We start from the raw sequence: 21881 nt of genomic DNA on the forward strand, positions 1-21881 counted from the left end.
GGACTCGAACCGACTGGTCGGCCGAAGGTAAACCAATAAAATATAATGCATAGCAAAAGCATCAATTTGTCAATTAGCATGGAAACAATGTTGCGACAAGTTCGCGGGCCCACAGACGTCATCGGCGACTAGCGTCTAGAGCATTGAACGGGGTTGTCGTCTACCCGTGGCCTAAGCGGCACAGCCGCAGTAGCAACGCGTGTGCGCGCGCGATCTCCACCGAGACCGCGAAAAGCGTAAAACAGCAAAAACAACCACACTATTGTTTTTAAATTCAATCCACATTGTGCGCGGAGCTGTCGCCTTTCGCTGCTGCCGGTTGTAATGCTTACCTGGCACCGAGGCCAGGTTTCGCTTTCAGTTGGTCCGCGCCGGGTCGCACTGCCGACTTCACCTTGATACAGTTTAAATTGTTTCCACGGTTTAATTGTTGTTTCTTTCTAGTCGGCTGGCCGGTAGTTCGGTCACTGCTTTGCCTAGCCTAGGTCAGGTACAGACGCCGCTGGTTTGAGTGTTTGCTGGTTCGAATTTGAAAGAACAACAAACGTAACAAACTAGCCGAACGTAAAGACACTTTTTTATGCTGGTGGTTGGAGGCTTACGGGAGGCTGGGGGTAGGGGGTGAAATTAGGTGTGGAGGAAAACGGAATAGAATGCGAGACGGTTAATAAGGTGATAGTAAATAGAGCGTGCAGAAGTGCGGGCGTACACGATTGCGCGAGAATATTCAAATGGCGCTGTGTGCGACGCGAGAATACGAAATAGAAATCGATTGCCGGCTGTTGCGCCGATTTGTAATAATTACACTGGAAGTGTAGCATTTTACGGAGCTAGGTGGTTGGTAATCGAATGAAGTTAGTTATTGCTGTGTAGGTTACGACAAGCGAGCTGGTTGAGATTTTTTTAAATTGTGCCATTTTGAGCGTTGCGACTATTATTGCGGCCTTGGCTTAAAAAGTGGCGATTAAGCCACCAAAACTTCTGTTTAATCGCCACTCTTCAGGTTGATCCAAATAGTTTCACATCATTTAAAAAAATGTGGTTCAAATTGAACTGCAGCTGCACCAATTAGTGGAATAATTTGAAAATCAAACTTTTTGCGGCATAACAAACAATGAGGACATTTCTGAACTGAAACGCTTTGTACCGAACAGAAAGGTCACAAAGTTGTATATCCTGCCGCTCAAAGCTCATCAACCCCAATAAAGTTTTATTTTTGCTCATCGAAATGCGTCCCATCATCTGCCGTAGAGCATGTACATACACACTAGCACACGTTTGTAATTGCACTTTTATTGGGCTATAATTCCACATATTCACCCAATAAAATCAACGCCAGCGTCGCTACCCAGAACACCGCGAGGGTTGGAATGAGATCACCTTCGACTCCTCCAGCGACAACGCCACCGAGGACGCCACCAGTTCGGGGAGGGTGATGGTGACGAAGCCCGAACCGGGTACCTCGATTTCGCATTCTGTCTGTGCGGCGGCGGAACGTTCGAGAATAAATGCAACTTTTTGATTTATTTCCTCGTTCAGCGCGCGGCGAAGCTGACGATCATCGCTCACACGTTGCGATGATTATGGCGGAATCGTATTCATTAGATGTGTGCAGGGTGTGATCTTAAAAAGTTAGAATAAAGAGGTTCTGCTCTGGCAGCTAAAGTGGGATTCCCTGGCCGAGTTGGAAACCGTATGGGCAAATGCACGGAATGATACAAAATGCAAGGTAATATTAATTATAATTGCTTGCGAGGTTCGGTTTCGCGCGAAATGCCGTGCCGTGCCATACCGACCGAGCAGTGCTCGTGAATTCGCCGCAAGGAAAACCGGAGAAAGATCTAATCGCACACTCCAGTTCCTATTTCGTGAGAAACTATCGTCATAAAAATCGTGTTTATTTCTTCATTACTCTGTTATTATTCGAGCAACGATCTTCCCCGCTTCAAGAAATGCCGTGAGTGTCCGTGTGAATACCCCGATGGAGACACTGAACTAGTCGCCGTGATGCGATCTTAGCTCATCGTCCAGAACCACATAGCCGGCCGTCGTTAAATAGTTTAATTTTCCATATCGTCCCACAAATGAACTGTTCACTCAACTCGTTATTTTTGTCTCGCGGCTAGATCTCCCGTGCAATTGTTGTCCTCATCTCCGCTGTTTCCGAGCGTAGCGTACCGGATGCGATAAGTGCATCGTCTTACCTTGCCGCGAAGTAGTAGAGTATGATGTACTAGCCCATTTACACACATGCCCCCTTCGAGCTTTTGTTCGATCTTGATACGCTAAGCGATCGTTACGAAATAGGCTGAACGTTCTAGCCGGTGTCCTTCAGTGCGGCAATATAACAGAACAATGGCGAATGTCATCGTTTCATGTTTAATGAGATTTTCTACTGGCCTATCGCAGATCATCTTCCTGTATCGGTTGGAGGGAAACAGCTTGACACTTGTACTGAGTAGCGAAATTCGGTTAGATGTTTATCTGATTTCGTTGAAAAAGACAGGTACATTGCGAATCATACCTCTAACTGCGCCAATCGATGAAAATTTTAAAACTTTTCGCGGCGATGATTCGGTCAATGATTTCCTCCACAAAATCCCACGCTCCGTCAATGGGACTTTAGTCCCTAGTTTGTAGCCCCGTCTCAAATCAACCAGCTGCCAGCAAATAGTAATCGGTCGTTGAATTGGATGATTTTTTCGCGCATCTGTTTCCTCCGGCAAGCCATTCAATGACTGCCATCAAGGCATGCATCCGTCCCCGGGTACAACGGCTAAACAAACAACCTCGAAAATGACTCATCAAATCTAATTCAACACAAGACTGCCTTCAACTGTGTACAAATCACCACCAAATGAGACTCGGAGTGGAACGAAACAAAATCAGATTATGGTAACGATGCTAAATTCCCGCTTGACAAATTGTCGGTAATCTTTTATTCCACGAAATCCGATTTGGATCATCACTCTGCCGAATCCCAGGGGCCTTTGGGTCGGCCAGCATAAGCAGAGAGCTCGACCGGATAATCATTTTCTCATCCATTTTCTACTGGCCCAACAGCCAGCTCCTCATCAAATCGCACTGTGGCAAAACTGGGCGAGGGTTTTTGGTTCAGCCGACTGAGCCAGTCATCGCTGCTCTTTTATGATTGATCTGATTTCGTTCAATCGCTTCATCGAGGGGAACCACGAACGCTACGGGATCTATTGGAAATCAATGATGCTGAAAATGTTGATCATTTGTCATCGTCTGCCTCTATCGATTGTTGCTGGATGGCAAAGGCAAAAGAGGCTTTTCCGGGGGTTGGTCTCAATTCCCCGGTGTGTTGCCGTCAGAATTCTTTCAAATTTTATTCCATTTTTTTGGGCGATCACATTTTAGAGTCACTCACGAACTATACTGAACGCACTAAACCGAACATTTTCACCGTCCGCACAAAATCACAAAGTGATGTCTCACAAGAAAACAAAAAACTTCAATTTGATTATTTCAACACAGTTTAGGCGCTTTGTGAAGTCATCACAACTGACGTCCCGGTAGAAAAACTCCTCAATTAAATCATTTTTTCTGTCTGCGCAATCTAGCAGGTCTGGCAAGTCGTTCTCATTGCGTATGCAAATCCGATCCATCATACCAGCCAAATAATTCAAATTAAACAAAGTAAACATTGCTCAACATGTATAGGTTACGCTTGAAAACCGCTACCGGTGGCCACGCCATCGCATCGGTTCTCAAAATAAAATCTCATTTTTATCTGATAAAGCTAATAAAAATGGCAATTAAAATTCGCTTTAACAACACTTTCGGCTGTTTGTCAGAACTCTGGATACCGCCCACGCTCCCCGAAATATTGAGCTTGCCTTTGCCGGACGGAAGGGTAAGCAGTAACCGATGGATGCACTACACACTGCTTAAATTTATTCAAATTTGCTCAACCGTAGCACATTAGTGAACCTTTCCCGGCTCCTCAGCTCGCGGAAACTGCATGGAATTGCACTGACACATGCACGAATATGAATTATTTAGCACGGTTTATGACTTTTCCCATAAATCGTTTATCACGCGGCCAGGGCTGTGCGACTGGCCTGAATCTTTTCCTCTTGTCTCGTTGGATTCAGGTTCGCGATTTGCAATTGGATGGCATTGCGCGGAAAGAGACAGAGAGCACGTCTCCGGAAGGTGTTTCGCGTATATGATAAATAGCCGTGCAGCCCCACCAGCAGCAGCCGGTGTGGAATAAAATTTAAATGCATTATGATAATGTGCCAAAAGTGCAATAAAGAGATGTTTCATTAGGGGTAAATCTTCTTGTCTGAAAGTCATGGAATCGTGGCGCACTTTCGGTCGATCAAGACAACAATGCAACGAAGCGAATTGGTACCGATCCTAGGTAGTCGTCGTTGTTTTCGTTGCGACAGTTGATTACGAAATCACAGTTGCAGTGGCGACGGTTGTGGGTGCGGTTACGCCTAAATGGCGCCCATTAAACTGTCAACATGCGAGGCGATTAGCTTCAGCCAGGCCGCTAGTTTACGGCCAATCGGATGACCCCAGCTCTAACGCAGGCAATGGAAGTGGGTGGCCAGTACTGTGCAATATCCGCTCCTGAGCGAGCGAGCAGACTCTAATTACGTTCGCTTATTTATTTGTAGAAATTCTATTAATAAAACTAGATTCCGCTACATTGTTAGCTTGAGTAGTGGCTAGGACTTGGACTTTGCCAGCTTCATCGACGAGCAGTTCGCTTCGTTTGCGGGTCGTAACGATAATTAATAAGGCGAGTCCGGCAGTCTCGGCGATGGGATGTAAATGCAGATGTGTAGCTTTGCTGGCTCAATTTGAGGCGTGTGTTGATGGGTAAGGAAACAAGCACTAGCAAACTGATTTGTTACTGGCAATAGGCGGCTCGGTAGGAGGTCGCACATCGAGGTGAATGTTTTTGCAATAAATTTCATCCTAATAGATGATCTAATATAATGGATGAGCAGACCAAGCACACCGAGCGGATTGTTCACTGTTGGATGGAATCATACTGGTTTATTGTTTCAAGAATTGTACTGCAATATTTGTCTTTTATTTTATTCAATTTAGAAGCCCAAATTTTTTTTCGAAGATTTTGCACAAACTTGTACTGAAATAGAGGATCCCATTACGCAAAATACGATGGATCACTGCTCAGCAAACATCCTCTTCACTGACGTTCCGGGAGAAATGTATCCACAAAAGCCGAAGCGGTGAATTTGGTGGCTCATCACGACTCAATTAGGTCTATCTTAATCTCGCAGTCAACAGCATTCTGCTAGCGCGCTGTTTCGTCAGCCCAGCCTGTTCGATCACCGTTTCAACAACGAAATTAATTGACTATCGAGCACATCAGGAAAGCAAAAACAACGATCAGGCAGCAGAGGCAACCATTCAAAACAAGTTTATAAAATTGTAAACATAAAACGTTTGCTTGTTCCCGGGTGAAAACCTTGCCACCGCAGCACCGTTCGTTTTGTAGGTTCTTCAAGCTAACCGACTGCACCTGTAGCTTACTCTCGGGTTTGCTACTTCTTCTCGGATTCTGTTTGGCAGATACGACACCAGCTAGCAGGGCTGACTACCCAGCCAGCTGTCACCGTAGGCCATTGCAGCGGCCGTCTCCAGGTCAGTCAGAGTTGAAAGTAATAAAAATGCAAGTATTTCCCCCCTTCGTCCACGTTTCTTACCGACCCACGCAAAAAGCCTATAAAAATCGCAGTGACGCGCACGCTTTACCCGAGCCTCCGGCCGCAAGCTTGTTCCAATGGATTAAAAATGTTAAATTGAATTACAAATAATGACTGTATGTGTTTAATCGCCATCGCGCCATCTTTCCTTTCCGCACGTATCACGATAAGCGCACGTGACACACCGGCACCGGCGGACGAGGGAAGGACGATACCGCCTTACCATAAAACCAAGTTTGATGGACGTCTTGGGTCCCCAAACCCGAGCTAGGTAGAAGAGAAAAGAAGATGTGCTCGTGTCGTGGCATGCCGCAGCAAATTGGGACGGAGAAAGTGATCATTATCACACGAAACGCCATATTCAGCAGCATCCGTCTAGGTCGCTGCCGCCATCTTGGAACGGCAGCCGAGAAACCCCCCACCCACAACCGTATCAGAGAAGGATGGACCCAGTGTCACTCACTCACCTGGCTGAAAATGTTGTCATTCGCGTTCGTGTCCGAGCTGGTCGCGTACAATATTGAATATTATTACCGGGCTTAAATTATGGTAATAAATTACGACCGTTTTGTTCGTCGGCCATCTTCCCGCCGCTGCTGGCGCTGCACTGACAGCCACGCATCGGATCGATACTTCGCGACATCTCGCTAAACGCTTGTGTTCTTCGTCGCCTCGCGCTAATGAGTGGTCATTTAGTTGTTGTTGTCTGTGATGCTACGTAACAGTGCCTAGTTTTTAGCAAAACAAACTTGCTCATCTAACCAAATTAGAAAAAGGCAGCCTTTGGCCTTCGGTCGACCGACCGAACACGACAGTCACACGGTTCGGAAAATTCATCAATGTCAAGCGCCCGTTCAGCCGCTGCCCAGTCAGAGTGGGGCGAAATTTACGGCTCGAAGCAGTGTCAAAAGTGAAACATATTTCACTCGGGCTTCCAAGAGGAGCAAAACCGATGGACATGTTCGGGATCAGGCCGCACAGTTTTACGACAGCCCGGGACACACGAGATGATGGGTTCTCACATGTGTAGCCCAGTCAGGCTCTAAATCATGCCACTTGCTCGTCTCCTCTCACCGGGGCCGTTGCCAGCAGAAGCCCCCCTTTGTTACCCCGGGGCACGGCTTACATTGTTGACTACGGTTGTTGTTTTTTCATCGAACGGGGGCTGCAAGTGGGCGCGTTTAGAGCGCAGTTAGAGATGATGGGGCGTTTCGCGGACGCACTCAAAATTACTCGGTTTACTGTAACAGGCACAGGTTTAATTGGTTTTACTCATTCTCGTTTTTTGTTGTTGTTATTTTCAGATGAACCAACAGTGCAAAGTTTGCGGTGAGCCAGCGGCCGGTTTCCACTTTGGAGCGTTCACCTGTGAGGGATGCAAGGTAAGTTCATTTTTATTCGAGATGAAACAATAGTAAAAGGTTGAACAGCGCCCGGCATGATGGTTCTAAATGATGTTCGTTTCTGTTCGGGAATTCATTAGAAGACCGTATATATTTCTACCAATATCTAAGATGAAACCGCTTGGATATTGTTTGAGAAGGGATTTGGTTTTTTACACCATTTATGGATAAGAAATGGTTTGGATTGTTTTAAGTATGTTTTAGTTCTCTGGAAGTGTTCGTTGCAAAGTCCTTATAAAGCAAGGTCCTACCATGCATCAAAACGAAAACTGTTTCTGTGTTCTATGTTGAATGGTAGCGTCTACGTCATCAATACCACGTTCTACAAGCTGTCTCTGTTCACTACCACTAACAGTTTTGACGCATGTTAGGACCTTGTTTAGAGGGACTTTGAATGTAATCCAATTAAAGCATTTCGTCTATAAATGGTTTAATTTGTTAAAAGTGAAGTTCACGAAGTGCAATAAACTCGGAAATCAGAACCAATGTTTTGCAATTACCTTAAATTGTTCGAAATATAGTCTTTAGTAGGAATTCACCAAGACAATTTTTTTTAATTTCATTTGTTCTTTCTAGTAGAATGTTTTTTTCGAAAGCTATTTTTTAATTTCATTACTAAAATAATGTTGTCAGAAAATATTAATTCTCATCAATCCTTATGCACTGCAGTATATGACCTTGAAGTTAGATAATATATCCAATACAAGCTTTTAAAACCATTTAAGATTTTTGTTTCTTCAAATTTTCCACCAGTCAGAATAATATTTAAATTTTCTCTCAGTTTCAAATCACATTAGGCTACTCTCAAATAATATTAGATTATCAAAATTTGAAGTTTTTCACTTGAAGAATGTAACCATGTTGGTCTTGTTGGTTCTCCCTATCGAGCATCGTTAAACTCATTTTTTGCATTCTTCTGGACATACCGTTAGCTGAACACTAAATTCAAAAAATATTCCCATAGCAGACTTTTAGGCTATTACTACAAGAAAGTATGATCAACAAAAATTCGAAATAAAATATATTGAAGTTTTTTTTATTCAGCTCGTTTATTTAATAGGCACAAATGCGTTAGCGTCAAATTCTTTTTTTTAACGTTTGGATATCTTAAAACTGGAAGCATGTTTTTTATAAAAAAAATTACAGCTATCTTATAATTAGAAATACAATTCAATAAAAAAGAGTGGGAACAACAGTGTTTTATAAGCAAATTTTCAACAATCTTAAAACTATGAATCCAGTTTGATACTCAAGAGGGGGAACATAAGTTTTTTTATGAAAAATTTTACAGCTATCTTAGAACTAAGAATACAATTTTATATACAAGAAGGGGAACAAGTGTGTATCAGAAATTTTACAGCAATCTTAAGGGGTTACATATGTTGAGGTCGGCCAAAAATTTAATTTTTTTTTAATTCTTCTACCTTAAATTTTAGGTTCTTAAGAATGTCATTTCAGAATTTTATAGAGATCGGAGCAATAGACGCAAAGTAATAGCGTTTTTCATCTTGCTCCCCTTACGGAGGCGTGGCTTATGCTTGCAACTTTAAACGCGATTATCTCGAAATCATTTTTTTCCAAAAAACGTCTTTGCGGTGACTACGATTACCGAAAAAATTTTCAACCGATTTCAAAACTTTTTTTTTAATTGTTCGTGCTTTAACTGCCGTGTGCTTGAACGATTCCATGTTTCCGTCAAAATTCTTGTATCAATGTTATTCATTTTGTTATATTAATTTTCAGGTAAAAATAGCGCGTTTTTTGAAAAAAATCGTTCCCGTTTCCAAAGAAAAGAAAAAAATCTCAATTAATCGTTCAAGGACACCACAGATACCTATGCTAATGAATTTTGTTTAGTTTTATGCTTTCAGTTGAGCTGTTGGACTGGAATCGTAATCACGACAAACCTCTTTGAAAAAAAACGCGTTTTGCAGAAATTACTATAACTTGGACAATTATTAATACTTTTTGATGTTCTCAAGTGAATTTTGCAAATTGGACATTGTGTTACGTTAAACGTATAACAAGTATTTCATAGAAATATGGCTACATTCCTTTACAAAAATTCTAACTTTTCCATTTTTTCCGCTTCTTAACAAATATAACCCCTTTAACCCTCTAGTTCCCAACACCGCCTCTAGGCGGTCTCTATAAAAATCTAAATAAAACTACTAAAACATGATTGAATGTTGTCATCCGCACTAGCATTTCTTCCCAACGCTCACACACTTCAAACACACACATTATTTGAATATTCGTAGCTTTCTGTCAAAGGCATTTGAAGCTCAAAGTTGAAAATTCGAGGAAAACATTTTCTATTCTATTCTATTCTATTCTAACCCTTACACAGCCAGTATTGAAAAGCATCCTGGAAAACACTGCAGTTATTCTTTGGTGTTTTTCTTGTCAACATTAATATTTGAAGCATATTATAATATGACGCAAATATTAAAACGGCCAGGCCTACAGTGCAGAGTTGGATTTTAAGATGTTTCAATATTATACGGCAATTGAATTATTCATTTAATGAACAATTCAACCAACGAATCGTTTTGAAACTTGAATGAGGAAGAAACGAGGACAACCGTACCAACCGTTTCAGTTTATAGTGGGTTATGATAAAACGTTGGGAGTGACTTGGCTAAGAAGGTTAATGTCACTCCTTTGGTCCTTTGGGATGAGACAGAGATATTTACTCCTTGCTCTGGCTATTGAGCCTAGGTTAAAGCGCCTTTACTCGCTCTAAAGTTGAAAATTCGAGGAAAACATGGAAAAAAACTATTTTGTGTTTAGTGGTAATCTTCATTAAACAAATTTTAACTGTTTTTGGAAATTTCAATAACTAAAAAAATATTTTTGAAAAGCCTGTTACTAGCATTTCACTGTAGATGTGAATTGGTTTAGTGGAATAATTCGGAAGTTTAGGTTTTTTGGTAAAATACTTTGCCCGCCTAGAGGCGGTGTTGGGCACCTAAGCGAAAAAAAATTCAGTCTTTAATGATTACTTATCGTACCGAAACTAGTATTATGTGCAATTTTTGGCTGAAAAAAGTATGTTTTAAAAACTTTGTGTGAATGTTGCAGTTAGAATATGGATATTCTTATCATTTAATAATATTTAGGGGAGTCTGGGGTTAGTTGGCGGAATCTTTTTTTCTCCTTTTGTATTAGACATATGGCGCTGTCTCTAGTTCTGTACTTCAAGTACTGTTTAATTTATTAATATGTTTATGTGAAGATCCTACTTTAGTCGTAGTAGGAAGGGTGCCCCACAATTTCATTAGTTACTCGGAATACAATTGATGCAATGCGTATGAATTGGCATCAATATCTTTACTTTCTTCTTATGAACCATTATGATATCAAAAATCGGCATTTGAACCAATACGTTGAACAAAGATGGCTAACGCCGCTCTAACCAACGGTTTTGCATGGTTAGCACGAAAATAGGCTCATTACCCTAGGTCAAGTTTTTAAATTTCAGCATTTTTGTTATTTAGAGCGAGTTCAAATCTATTCCACGAATGACTAGATTTTTCGACAGCGCGCGAAAAAAACTTTCCTTGGCCGTATATGTAATATACGTAACCACAAGTAAAGTTTGTTTTTTTATTTGTTTACTTCGGAAATTCACCTGAAAAATTTCAAAAATTTAGCTTTTGAATACAAAGTATGCGCCGAAATTGAAATGCAGGAGCATTGAGGCTGAAAAATAATAACAAGTATCATTGATTTGCAGTTTTATTCAAAAAAACATCATCAAAAGTGGCCAGGTGGCATCATTGTGCGTATAGTCGTAAATTAGCGAGATTTCCGCGTCACATATTTAAAATTCTGTAATGCAGCCAACAGTCCGCTCTTTTATGCAACGCATTCACTTTTACACGATCTTCTTAAATTAAAAACATAAAACATGATAAATGAAACCATCGCCAGCGGACCCTGGACTCCCCTACTATAAATTAGAAGTCAATAATTAAACAACCAAAGCACTAGAGAAATACTCCTTACAGTTTAGGTATTTTGCGTTCTGATGGAGTCCAAAATATAAGAAACCATCTGTATTCGCTTATGTTGAAGTAACTAGAAGAAAAAAAAGTTTTTGTTTTTTATTCGCCCAACACCGCCTCTAGGCGGCCTACTTATTTTAAGGCCTTAATGAAAAACCCATTACTTCCAAGAATTTTCAACATTATTTTCGTTTTTCTCATCACGAAGCCCACCTCAAAATATTTTTTCAAGCCAAAAAAAATTTGGGCACTAGAGGGTTAAAACTAGGAATACAGAATACAAATTTGATTTTTTCCAACATCGGTGTAGCAGCAGTTGTGTCAGGGACAGGACATGATGACAGAGAAAGAAGAACAAACTTTCAGGCAAACGGGAGATTAGCGACATGACTGTTGATGGGGTTGATGGGACCCATGGGGAATCGGGTCACTTACGCTACAAGTTCTTTTTATGCAGGCGTGATAAGGGCGACTGCGGGCACATAATGGCGCTCTGGTGCAGGTCGGTTCCAAAAGGCAGGACAGGGAACTTCTAAAAATGAGAAATAAAAGAGAGGGGCTAAATTGGGACATTTATCGTTTTAATGAAATTGTAAATAAGGGATATATAGGGGAGATCGCGATTTGCTAGCATATCCCGGACTGATGCTAGCTGGGTGGTCTACCTCGGGCCCGAAGGGAATCCTTTAACAGAATTCTGGCGTCACAATACTCGGCACAAACCCAGACAACGTGGTCGATGTCGTGATAACCCTCGTCACAAGCGCACAGACTACTCTGCGTAAACCCAATACGCCGCAAATGTGCCTCCAACGTGTAGTGGTTAGACATGAGCCGGAACATTACACAATTGATGTCCCGACCCACATCCATCCCCATGAACGAAGGCTTCGTTGATACCTTCGGGATAACGAAACATAACCATCGTCCAAGTTCCCCATTGCTCCACGAAGTTTGCAAACGGTTGAGTGTCCTCTGAAGACAGATGCTGAAAAATTCGTTGAAGCAAATTAGTATTTCATAGATGTCACCTTCCAATGCGCCTACCGTTACTAAAGAGTCGGCCTTTTCATTCCCCGGGATAGAGCAATGAGAAGTAATCTGGTAAGATTTTTCAGATAACGTATACAAGGACTTTTTTCCCTTTTTTATTTCGACTATGTTAGTCACATTTTCTTTTTTACGTTTTAACGACATTCAATTAGCTAGAGATTACTGGGTAGGGAAAGTTATGAAACTTAGAGCCATAGTACTCAAGTGAGAGCAAGGATGTGAAGTAAACAGATCGGAAAACTAGAAGTGGCAGGGTCATTAGAACAGGCTTAATATCGTGCGGCCGGTTGTCACGGTAAAGATAGATACGTCTACCTTTATCAAGGACACATGATAGTGAACTCGAGTGATTCGTAGTTATTCTGCCTAAGCTCGACCCTCATTATCAGAAGGCAAAAATTAAGCCCGCACGATATTAAGCCTGTTCTAATGACCCTGCCACTTCTAGTTTTCCGATCTGTTTACTTCACATCCTTGCTCTCACTTGAGTACTATGGCTCTAAGTTTCATAACTTTCCCTACCCAGTAATCTCTAGCTAATTGAATGTCGTTAAAACGTAAAAAAAGTATACAAGGACTCTCGTATCTTCCCCAGAAAATACGGGAATTGTTTTTGGGCTTCATCGCACGAAGAGCCTCGATAGAGCTGAGGCTGTCCGAGATGATGAAGTAATGATCTGTGGACAGAGTGTCGATGATCTCAAAGGTGTACTGAATAGCAGCTAATTCTGCGACGTAAACTGAAGCGGGATCATTGAGTTTGAATAAAGCGATGATAGTATTATTGAAGATACCGAAGCCAGTGGACCCATCGAGATTTGATCCGTCAGTGTAAAACATTTTGTCGCAGTCGACTTCTCGGAATTTATTATAAAATATATTGGGGATCACTTGTGGGAGTATGTGATCCGGTATTCCACGAATCTCTTCCTTCATGGATGTGTCGAAGAATACAGTAGAATCAGAAGTATCTAGGAAACGGACACGGTTGGGATTATACGAAGAAGGATAGATGCTCTGTGCCATGTAGTCGAAGTATAAGGACATAAAATGGGTTTGGGAATAAGATCGTCGAGCCTTTCGAAGTTTTCAATCACCAACAGGTTCAAGATGTCGCATCGGATGAGCAATCGATATGAGAGTTCTCAAAATCGATTTTTCAGCGGGAGAACGCCCGCCAGCACTTCGAGACTCATCGTATGGGTCGATTGCATGCAAACCAAGGCAATGCGCAAGCAACGATACTGGATCCCCTCCAGTTCGATGAAGTGTATGTTCGCAGCGGAGCGGAAATAGAAGCAGCCGTACTCCATCACCGACAATCTCGTTGTTTGGTATAACCTGATCAGGTCTCCTGGGTGGGCACCCCACCATGTTCCAGTTATTGTCCGGAGAAAATTGATCCTTTGTTGGCATTTCTGTTTCAGATACCTAATGTGACATCCCCAGGTCCCTTAAGGGACCACTTCAACGGAAAAATTATATCGACGATGAAAGTATTTTAGGAACACTGTTGATTACTTTGATGGGTTATGGCAAGACACGCATTACAAATAAATGAGCGTTACATCTGAAAAGGTCCTTTAGTTGTTACACAAATTAATAACATGCGAATAATGTCGATTTTGCATGAAGCTGATCTCAGATGCGTGCCTAAAGTTTTTTCAGCATTGAACAAAACACCGAATTGGGTTCTTACATGAATTGCAGCATGGATTCCTTTTTATCACCACTGGTGTTGTGTGAATCCACTCAGCTTCTTCAAAAACGATTGGAGAAATGAAGTAGGTTTTCAAACTGATTTCTAAAGAAAAATTACATAGGAGAATCGAAGAATTCAATGCAAGTCAGTTGCAATGTAATTGACTGTGACGACGCTTTCCAGATACTAAGTTGCCTTTTCTTCCAATAATCATCTGCCAAGCATTACTGATACCAGCTGGAAACTTTCACGTCAATACAATACAGCGTTTACTCCTGTGTGTGGAGCGTATAGCTAATTTAAAAAAAACGACTGTTTATAAGTCCTTGGGTATAACTAGTTTTGCTTCAACAGATTTTTTATTGTAGAAGTTTTCAACCATAACTCCTTGTTCAGGGTTAGGAAAACCCGTGCGATGGTTTCGAATCGGACCCAGGTGAGCTGCGTACCACACAATCCATTTATAAACTATATTGTATCCGCGCCTTTCAAGAGATTTCGAAGCAGACATTCAGTATATAGGACAATTGCAAGAAATGAACACCACGACACTGAAAGTATTTGCAGATCGGTTCATGAACATACGACGAAAGTCTCATTGGATGTCAATTGCTGCGTATCTAGTCCTCATAGTCGATGACCGTACGTCGTCCTAGGAAAGGAAGACTCTACATATCACCTGCAATCTTGTCTATTTTTTTCGCCCGCTGACCATCTCTTGTCCTTCTGTTGGATCAGCTGTTGTTATATGAACGACGGGGATGTTATTCAAGCAATTGTCGCAATTCGTGTTCCATACGTTGTCTTCATGGTTTATGTTATATCTGCTGCCCACCATAAAGGTTTCACAATACCTTCCACTCGAAAACACTGAGGGTGCTTTGGTCCTTTGGCAGCACTACAATATCACTATCCTCTGTCTCTTCTCCGTGTTTCTGAGGTTCGCATGGTACTTGGTCGTTTCTTACCGAACATGCTATTCACTTGACTAGTACCATGACTGAATGTTATAAACCACACCATTACGTGGATTTGTTTCAAAATTTTGTCTTAGAAGGGTTACTAGCTACAAAAACAATTGTTCAGTTATTTATAATATAACAAACAAGACCTCGCATTGTTTACTCATCCACCAGCTCTCGATCATACGCTGCTGTAACCCTTTACCGATATTGAAAACGTGCCTGACCTGGCAGTACAGAGATATAGAACTGGTCTTTCAAAACAGTAATGAAATGTCCGAGGTCCATTCAAAAAGAATTCATGAATTCAGTACATTTGCATCCGTTGTTCCGTTTTGCGTTGAATCTTGGGATTTACTTTGTTTTTGTTGACGCCTAAATTGACACATTTTGACGATTTTTTGCGTAGAACATATTGCAAAGGGGCGTAATCGTACACCATGCTCCTGCACACAGTCCGTAAGGTGAACGAAAAAAATGGTAATCCTCGTAAGTAGTTGAAAATAATGGTCTATATCAAACGAATATATTAATTTTATTCGTCAAACGTGCATGCAATGAACCATCAATTTGAATACGCTTGTATGGTACCCGGTAAGCTTGAGTTTATCTTTTGTTATACAGAATACTTACAAAAGTCACATGTTATGTGTCGTGCAATATGATAGATGTCAGCTTATTACATTTCAATTATTATACTGCTACAAATTTATCTCCGAAATAAACATACAGTTACAATGTACAACAATGCCCTTAGTAGCATGTGAAAAAATAAAACATCGATTCCCCAAATGTAATATAAACCCTTTTCACCTTGCGGCCTAGATTTAGAATTTGACATCAATGCAAGTCAAGTGATTTGTATCAACAAACAAGCGAAATTGTGGCTAGCTGGCCATGAGATATGATTTTATCAAAAAAGCTTTCACACTGTAACAAACGATCGATAATGAATGGTCAATTATGCTAGCAAATGTTCATAGCTTTATTTCAAAGAAATGAGATAAACGCTTACCTGTATTACTTTTTCCGAAATAAAACTTACTCTCAAAGACTTTTTTCATGTTCACATTTTACTATGATGCAATATGTGTTTCGCAAGATTACATATCCAATTTTGACCACAATCTAATGGTTTTCACGTAGTGCTCGAAAGCCTTCTGATATGCTATAGTGTTGCCGATGGACATGTAAACAAACATGTTTTTACACAAAACTTACGGACAGGAAATTTCTGTTTCGGCACTATTTTTCAGGGAACTATAAATTAGGAAAACTTCTAATACTTATCATAAAGGGATCAAGGTATGTTGAGTGAGTTCTATTATTTACGTACGGAGATAAATGACCCAGAGTGCTGCAGTGTCAGAGAGCGCCATACTGCGGCGATCTGAACTGAGATGCAGATTTTTGGGACAGGAAATCTTCGTAACGGATAAACATTTTGATTCGCTGAGCGTTTATAAATGTTTCCCGACTTTTATTTTAGGTACCAAAGAATAATGGAGGCAATGCACATTACCAATGCATAGGAAAACGTGAAAACATACAGATGCGCTATTATCACAGATAACATTGAAGTGGTCCGTTAAATGTTAAATATTTAAATGTGAAGACCTGATCGATCGTTACACCCATTCATATAAGCTGGATTTGCGCCGGCTCACGTTTCCTAGAAAAGACGACCAGCTCAGTTTTCTCCGTGGAGAACTCGATACCCAGCTGAAGAGCCCAAGCAGACAAATTCTCCAAGGTATTCTGTAATGGTCCTTGCAAATCGGCAGTTTTGGGCCCTGTAACAGAGACTACCCCATTATCTGCAAGTTGCCTTAGCGTGTCAATGTCATTGTGGTGAAGGGGGCTTAGACATGAGCCCTGGGGAAGACCCATGTCACTAAATCGCGATGTTGTTAAATCGCCATGCGAAAAATGCATATGCTTCTCAGACAGTAGGTTAAACAAAAAGTTATTTAAAATCGGCGAAAGACCATGCTGATGCAGCTTCTATGAAAGAACATTGATGGACACTGAGGCAAAAGCCCCCTTAATATCCTGGAAAACTGATGCCATCTGCTCTTTGCTAGCAAAGGCCATTTGAATTTCGGTTGAGAGAACGCAAGGCAATATTTCGTCCCTTTGCCTTTGCGGAAGTCAAATTGTGTGTCTGACAGTAAGCCATTTGCTTCAACCCAATTGTCGAGGCGAAATAAGATCATTTTTTCGAACAACTTCCGGATACAGGAAAGCATTGCAATCGGTCGGTACGAGTTGTGGTCGGAGGTTGGTTTTTTCAGTTTTGCGATGACTTTCGCTTGCCTCCAGTCATAAGGAATAATGTTTCCCTCAAAGAACTTGTTAAATAAATTCAACAAGCGCCTTTTTGCAGTGTCAGGCAGATTCTTCAGCAAGTTGAATTTGATTCTGTCTAACCCTGGGGCGTTATTGGTGCATGACAAGAGAGCAAGTGAGAACTCCACCATCGAAAACGGTGTTTCGTTCGCGGTATCGTGAGGAGACGCGGCGCGGTACGTTTTCTGTACCGGGACAGAGTCCTGACAGATCTTCTTGGTGAAAGTGAATATCCAGCGCACAGTGGTCCCAAAGAGCAAAAAAGGGGGTTTTCTAGATTGCGTCAAAACGGTTGACTTTAGCAATATGGTGTCTTTGAGAAAGTTTCTTGGAGTAGAACTTTCCTTCTTTTTGTCTTATCAGATTAATGACTAATCCCCCTAATAGTGAGTTACGAAATTTATTTTCTCCAATAATTCAGATGGACAAATACTTACTTGAGTAAAGTTGTAGGGAAACTCATTACAAACATTTTACCCGAAGACTTTAACTCCCTATCTTTTAAGGTTTTTGAGATATGGGGCATTAGTTGTAAAAGGCCCCTTAAAAACAGTTTTTTTTTTTCATCATAAGTTTTCTTCTAGATTTTTTCCATTATATAAATGTTCTAGAACATTGTTTGGACTGTTAAACTAAATTACTTTGCCGAAGACGGAAACTTGCTATCGCTAGTATGTGTGGAGATATTCACGTTTTTGATTGAAAATAGCTCTTTTTTCAATGCCGATAACTTTTAAACGGGCAAACCACTTTGTAAACAAATTAAAGTACAAGAAAAGCACAACAAATGCTGGAAAAATCAGATCTCCCCAAGGCGGCCCTCCATGGAAATTCTAGAGCTTAAGTATGTCCATACTAGAGCTGTTCCGGCATTAAATACATCACCATATATTACTGTTAGTTTTTTTTATTTCGATTATAGAAGTTTTAACCTTAAGGTCATTCGCCTCTTCGGGTTAGAAAAACCTCTTATGAAAAATTTTTAACCCTATGTGCGGGGTCGAGACTCGAACCCAGGTGCGCTGCGTACAAGGCAATCGATTTACCAACTACGCTACACCCACCCCCTACTGTTAGTTTTGAAATAAAGGCTTAAAGTCGTAATAATTAGCCTTTCTTACTTTTGTAAGCACGTCTTGAGTAAATACCCAAGCAACCAAAAGTTGATATAAAGGAAATACATAAGCTTCTCGTTTTAAGTATTTTGCAATACGTTTTATGTTCTAATAGCGGGTTAAGCAGTTCTATTAAAGCTTGATCAGCTTGAAAGTTCGCTAAGAATTTTTTGTGAATTTTAAGTGTGCTTTTTAAGTATTATCCGAACTTCTCGAACTTCTGTTTGCTTGAGTCAAAAGTTACAGTTGTTCAATAACTCAATGCATACGCCTGACACCGGAAACTGACAATTCCCTTGCGCCTACTTCATAACAATGGCGCTAGTGCATCCAAACGGCGAGTAATTAATTGCATTTGATGACGGAATGAGACAAACTTCAGCTCAAGTATTTCCATAGAGGGCCACCTTGGAGAGATCTGATTTTTCCAGTATTTGTTGTGCTTTTCTTGCCCTTTAATTTGTCTACAAAGTGGAAAAAGAGCTGTTTTCAATCAAAAACTGTTTTTAAGAGGCCTTTCGCAAATAATGTCCCATATCTCAAAAACCTTAAAAGATAGAGAGTTGAAATCTTCAGGTAAAATGTTTGTAACGAGTTTTTCTACAACCTTGCTGAAGTAAGTATTTGTCTGTCTCAATTATTGGAGAAAATAAATTTCGTAACTAACTTTTAGGGAGATTAATCATCAATCCGATAAGACAGAAAGAAGGGGAGTTCTACTCCAAGAAACTTTCTCAAAGACACCATATTGCTAAAGTCAACCGTTTTGACGCAATCTAAAAAAACCTCTTTTTTGCTCTTTGGGACCACTGTGCAGCGTTTCGAATATTCCACGTTCTCGTTTGTACCTTTTCGGTTACGCCGTACCCCAAAGAGTGTTTCTCTCGTTAACCCGTCTCTCGTCGCTGTTTCTCTCGTTAACCCGTCGAAGAACCGGCGCCAATAACTGCGTTTTTGGCTTTCATTAGACTCTTCATTCGCCTTTCTAACGCCGAGTACTGTTGATAGCTAGCGGGTAACATGTCTTCCCGGAAGGCCTTATATGCAGTGGACTTCTCCGCGTACAGCTCTGAGCACTATTTATCCCACCCTAGGGTGAGAGACCGTCCATGGGTGTTCGCGATGGGTACTGGTATAGTCTGAGCTTGATTCGTAAGTAACATTTTACGCATTCTGCCATTATACCATAGAAACTGATACAAACACTGAAGACTACATGTAGTAATCGAAATACTGATATCTGTAAAATAATGAAATGCAAGTGCATTTAACTATAAACATAGTGGAATTAAATGGTAGAAAACCTGTGTAAAGTGTTATCCCAAGGATGTTAAATCTGAGGAAGAACTGAAGAAAAAGTGGGTTTCCGTACAGAAAAAGCTGCAATCAGATGTTGTACAGAACCTAATGAATGGGGTTAAGTGTATGGTGCGAGCGTACAGTTATGGTATTGAAGTTGAATGAAATAAATATGCCAAAAGCTTACTAATGGGTTGTATTTTATTGTCCAAAAGTTTGATAGGAATCGGTTCACTATGTAATTTTACAGCGTTTTTTCCGAGATGCGATTTGATGTGGGACACCCTTTAAGTGATAATCGTTATAAAAATAATGCCTCTGCTTTGTTAAAACCTTGGTTTCACTTGGGAGTTTGAAAGCACATTAAAACTTAGTTGTTTTTTCAGTTATTAGGCCTTTAAAATTTTGTATTTTGAATCTTGCAAGTTTGATTCGTGAACGAGATTAGCACGGTTTGAAAAATGCGGAAATTCGAAGTAAATAGAACCAATGATCCTATTTACTTCGAATTTGAGTTATTTTCACAAAAATATGCATTCAGTTCAAGGACAGAAATCAAACCACTCAAATTACACTAAATTCCATTTTGTAGAGAGATTACTAAAGGAAACTCTAGTTTATAACAATTCTAACAAAAATTAGAGGATAGAAAGACAAGAAACTTCCCCATAGGAAACAGAATGTAAGTCTTCAAGTTCTGCTGCAAGTCTTTAACTCTACTAATTAATAATCTCTAATTACCCAAAATAGGAACTAATCTAGCGCTTGCTCCTTTGATCGAAGTTGTGATTATTCTGACAAACCAGTCCTAATAATATTGTGGGATTTACAATAAATTATATTGTTGTTATGACGTGCACCAGATTCCGAGTCGACTAGGAATTAGGCTATTAAAACATAATACACAAATTACAAAACAATCCATCTTTTAGATTAAAACTATTCTGCTAATTTATTTAAATCCGTCAAAATTCTACATACCTGCAAGAACAAATTCTATAGCCCATTTTTCAATAAACATGCACAACACTCTCAGGTTGCATTATAAGGCACATTCACTTGCATTAACTTTCCAACCGAAGTTCTGAAACTTGTCCACGAGGACCTGCCTCTTGACGTGAACTTTTTCATCTTTTTATACGAAATAAATATTTTTCTTCGAAAGAAATGTCATTGCGATAAAAATAGCAACTCTCCAAACACACCAAAAACCTACCATGAGAACTAGATCGATTCATTCTGTTCTAGCAAATCTGTAGCTTATTTCCCTCCCAGTTAGCAAATGGCGACCCATATAACCCCACAACCGAAACGCCCCAACTTCCCGTCGTCGTCGTCGTACGTTACTCACCGGAGACCTTGATTTCCCTCAAGCCGCAAGCTCAAAATTACAACCTTAGTAATGATCTACAATTGAGCAATCTGAGTCGAACAATGAAACAGCAAAAAAAGGCTAAACACAGCAACAAACCGACCAGTGCTTATATGTGTGTAACCTTCCCGCCGACTGGGCGATGCAGCCTGGTGCGCACTCGCGCTCTGGTGGCGCAATCACTTAGCCAATTGCTAGCGGAAAATAAGCCCTTTTAGCGACAAAACTTTGTACACTATCAATTGCCTGGGTCGGGGGAAAAACCAGCACAACAGTGCCAATCTGGCGTGATATGCCTGCATTAATTTCAACGATTTTCCTGCCCTGGTTGAATCTAGAATCCCTGACAGGTAGAAAAGCGACAAACTTAGCATGTGTAGTCTACAAGTCTACGAGCAATTACCAGTAGAACCCCGCCCGGCAGCTCGAGTGACAAAACCGCCAAACAATCAAACTAGCTGGGCGTAATACGGTTGTCATTTTCCTTTTTCATCACTACTACCTGCTGATGTTTGTGCGCGCATGTGTAAGTGAATAATTTTGCGTCCGCGGCTACCTGTCTTTTGCGCTACGTCGGTCGTTTATGATACGTTGACAGCGCAAGTTAAGCTCGTGGACAGTAGTACTTGGGGCAGCAGTTGGGTGCATCTTATGCAACAACCGCCCGCATTGTGTGTGGTACAATGTCTTCAAGGCAATGGGTAGACAGAAAACCAACCACGTCTCTGATGTGACATAGATAAATTCAACCCATCGCAAACACACATACCCACCACTGGTTGTCGGTCTATTCAGTCAGTCAGACAGTCTAGCAAGGAGCTTGCAATTTGCCGCCATCCACCGACTTCGGACCGGCAGTGATTCTAATTCCTCTTTTGACGAGCGGTATGATTAGGTTGTTA

The 21881-nt window shown here is 40.8% G+C and overlaps 1 protein-coding gene across 1 annotated transcript in view; it reads left to right on the forward strand.

The window, feature by feature from the left end:
- LOC131690058 (knirps-related protein-like) overlaps positions 1-21881 on the forward strand; it is a 124664-nt gene that overhangs the window by 90165 nt on the left and 12618 nt on the right. Inside the window, exon 2 of the mRNA XM_058975532.1 lies at positions 7019-7096. Coding sequence (XP_058831515.1) covers positions 7019-7096 — 78 coding nt within the window. The remainder of the gene's footprint in view (positions 1-7018; positions 7097-21881) is intronic.

This window comes from Topomyia yanbarensis, chromosome 3, assembly GCF_030247195.1.
Source record: "Topomyia yanbarensis strain Yona2022 chromosome 3, ASM3024719v1, whole genome shotgun sequence".
In the NCBI taxonomy this organism is placed as follows: Eukaryota; Metazoa; Arthropoda; class Insecta; order Diptera; family Culicidae; genus Topomyia; species Topomyia yanbarensis.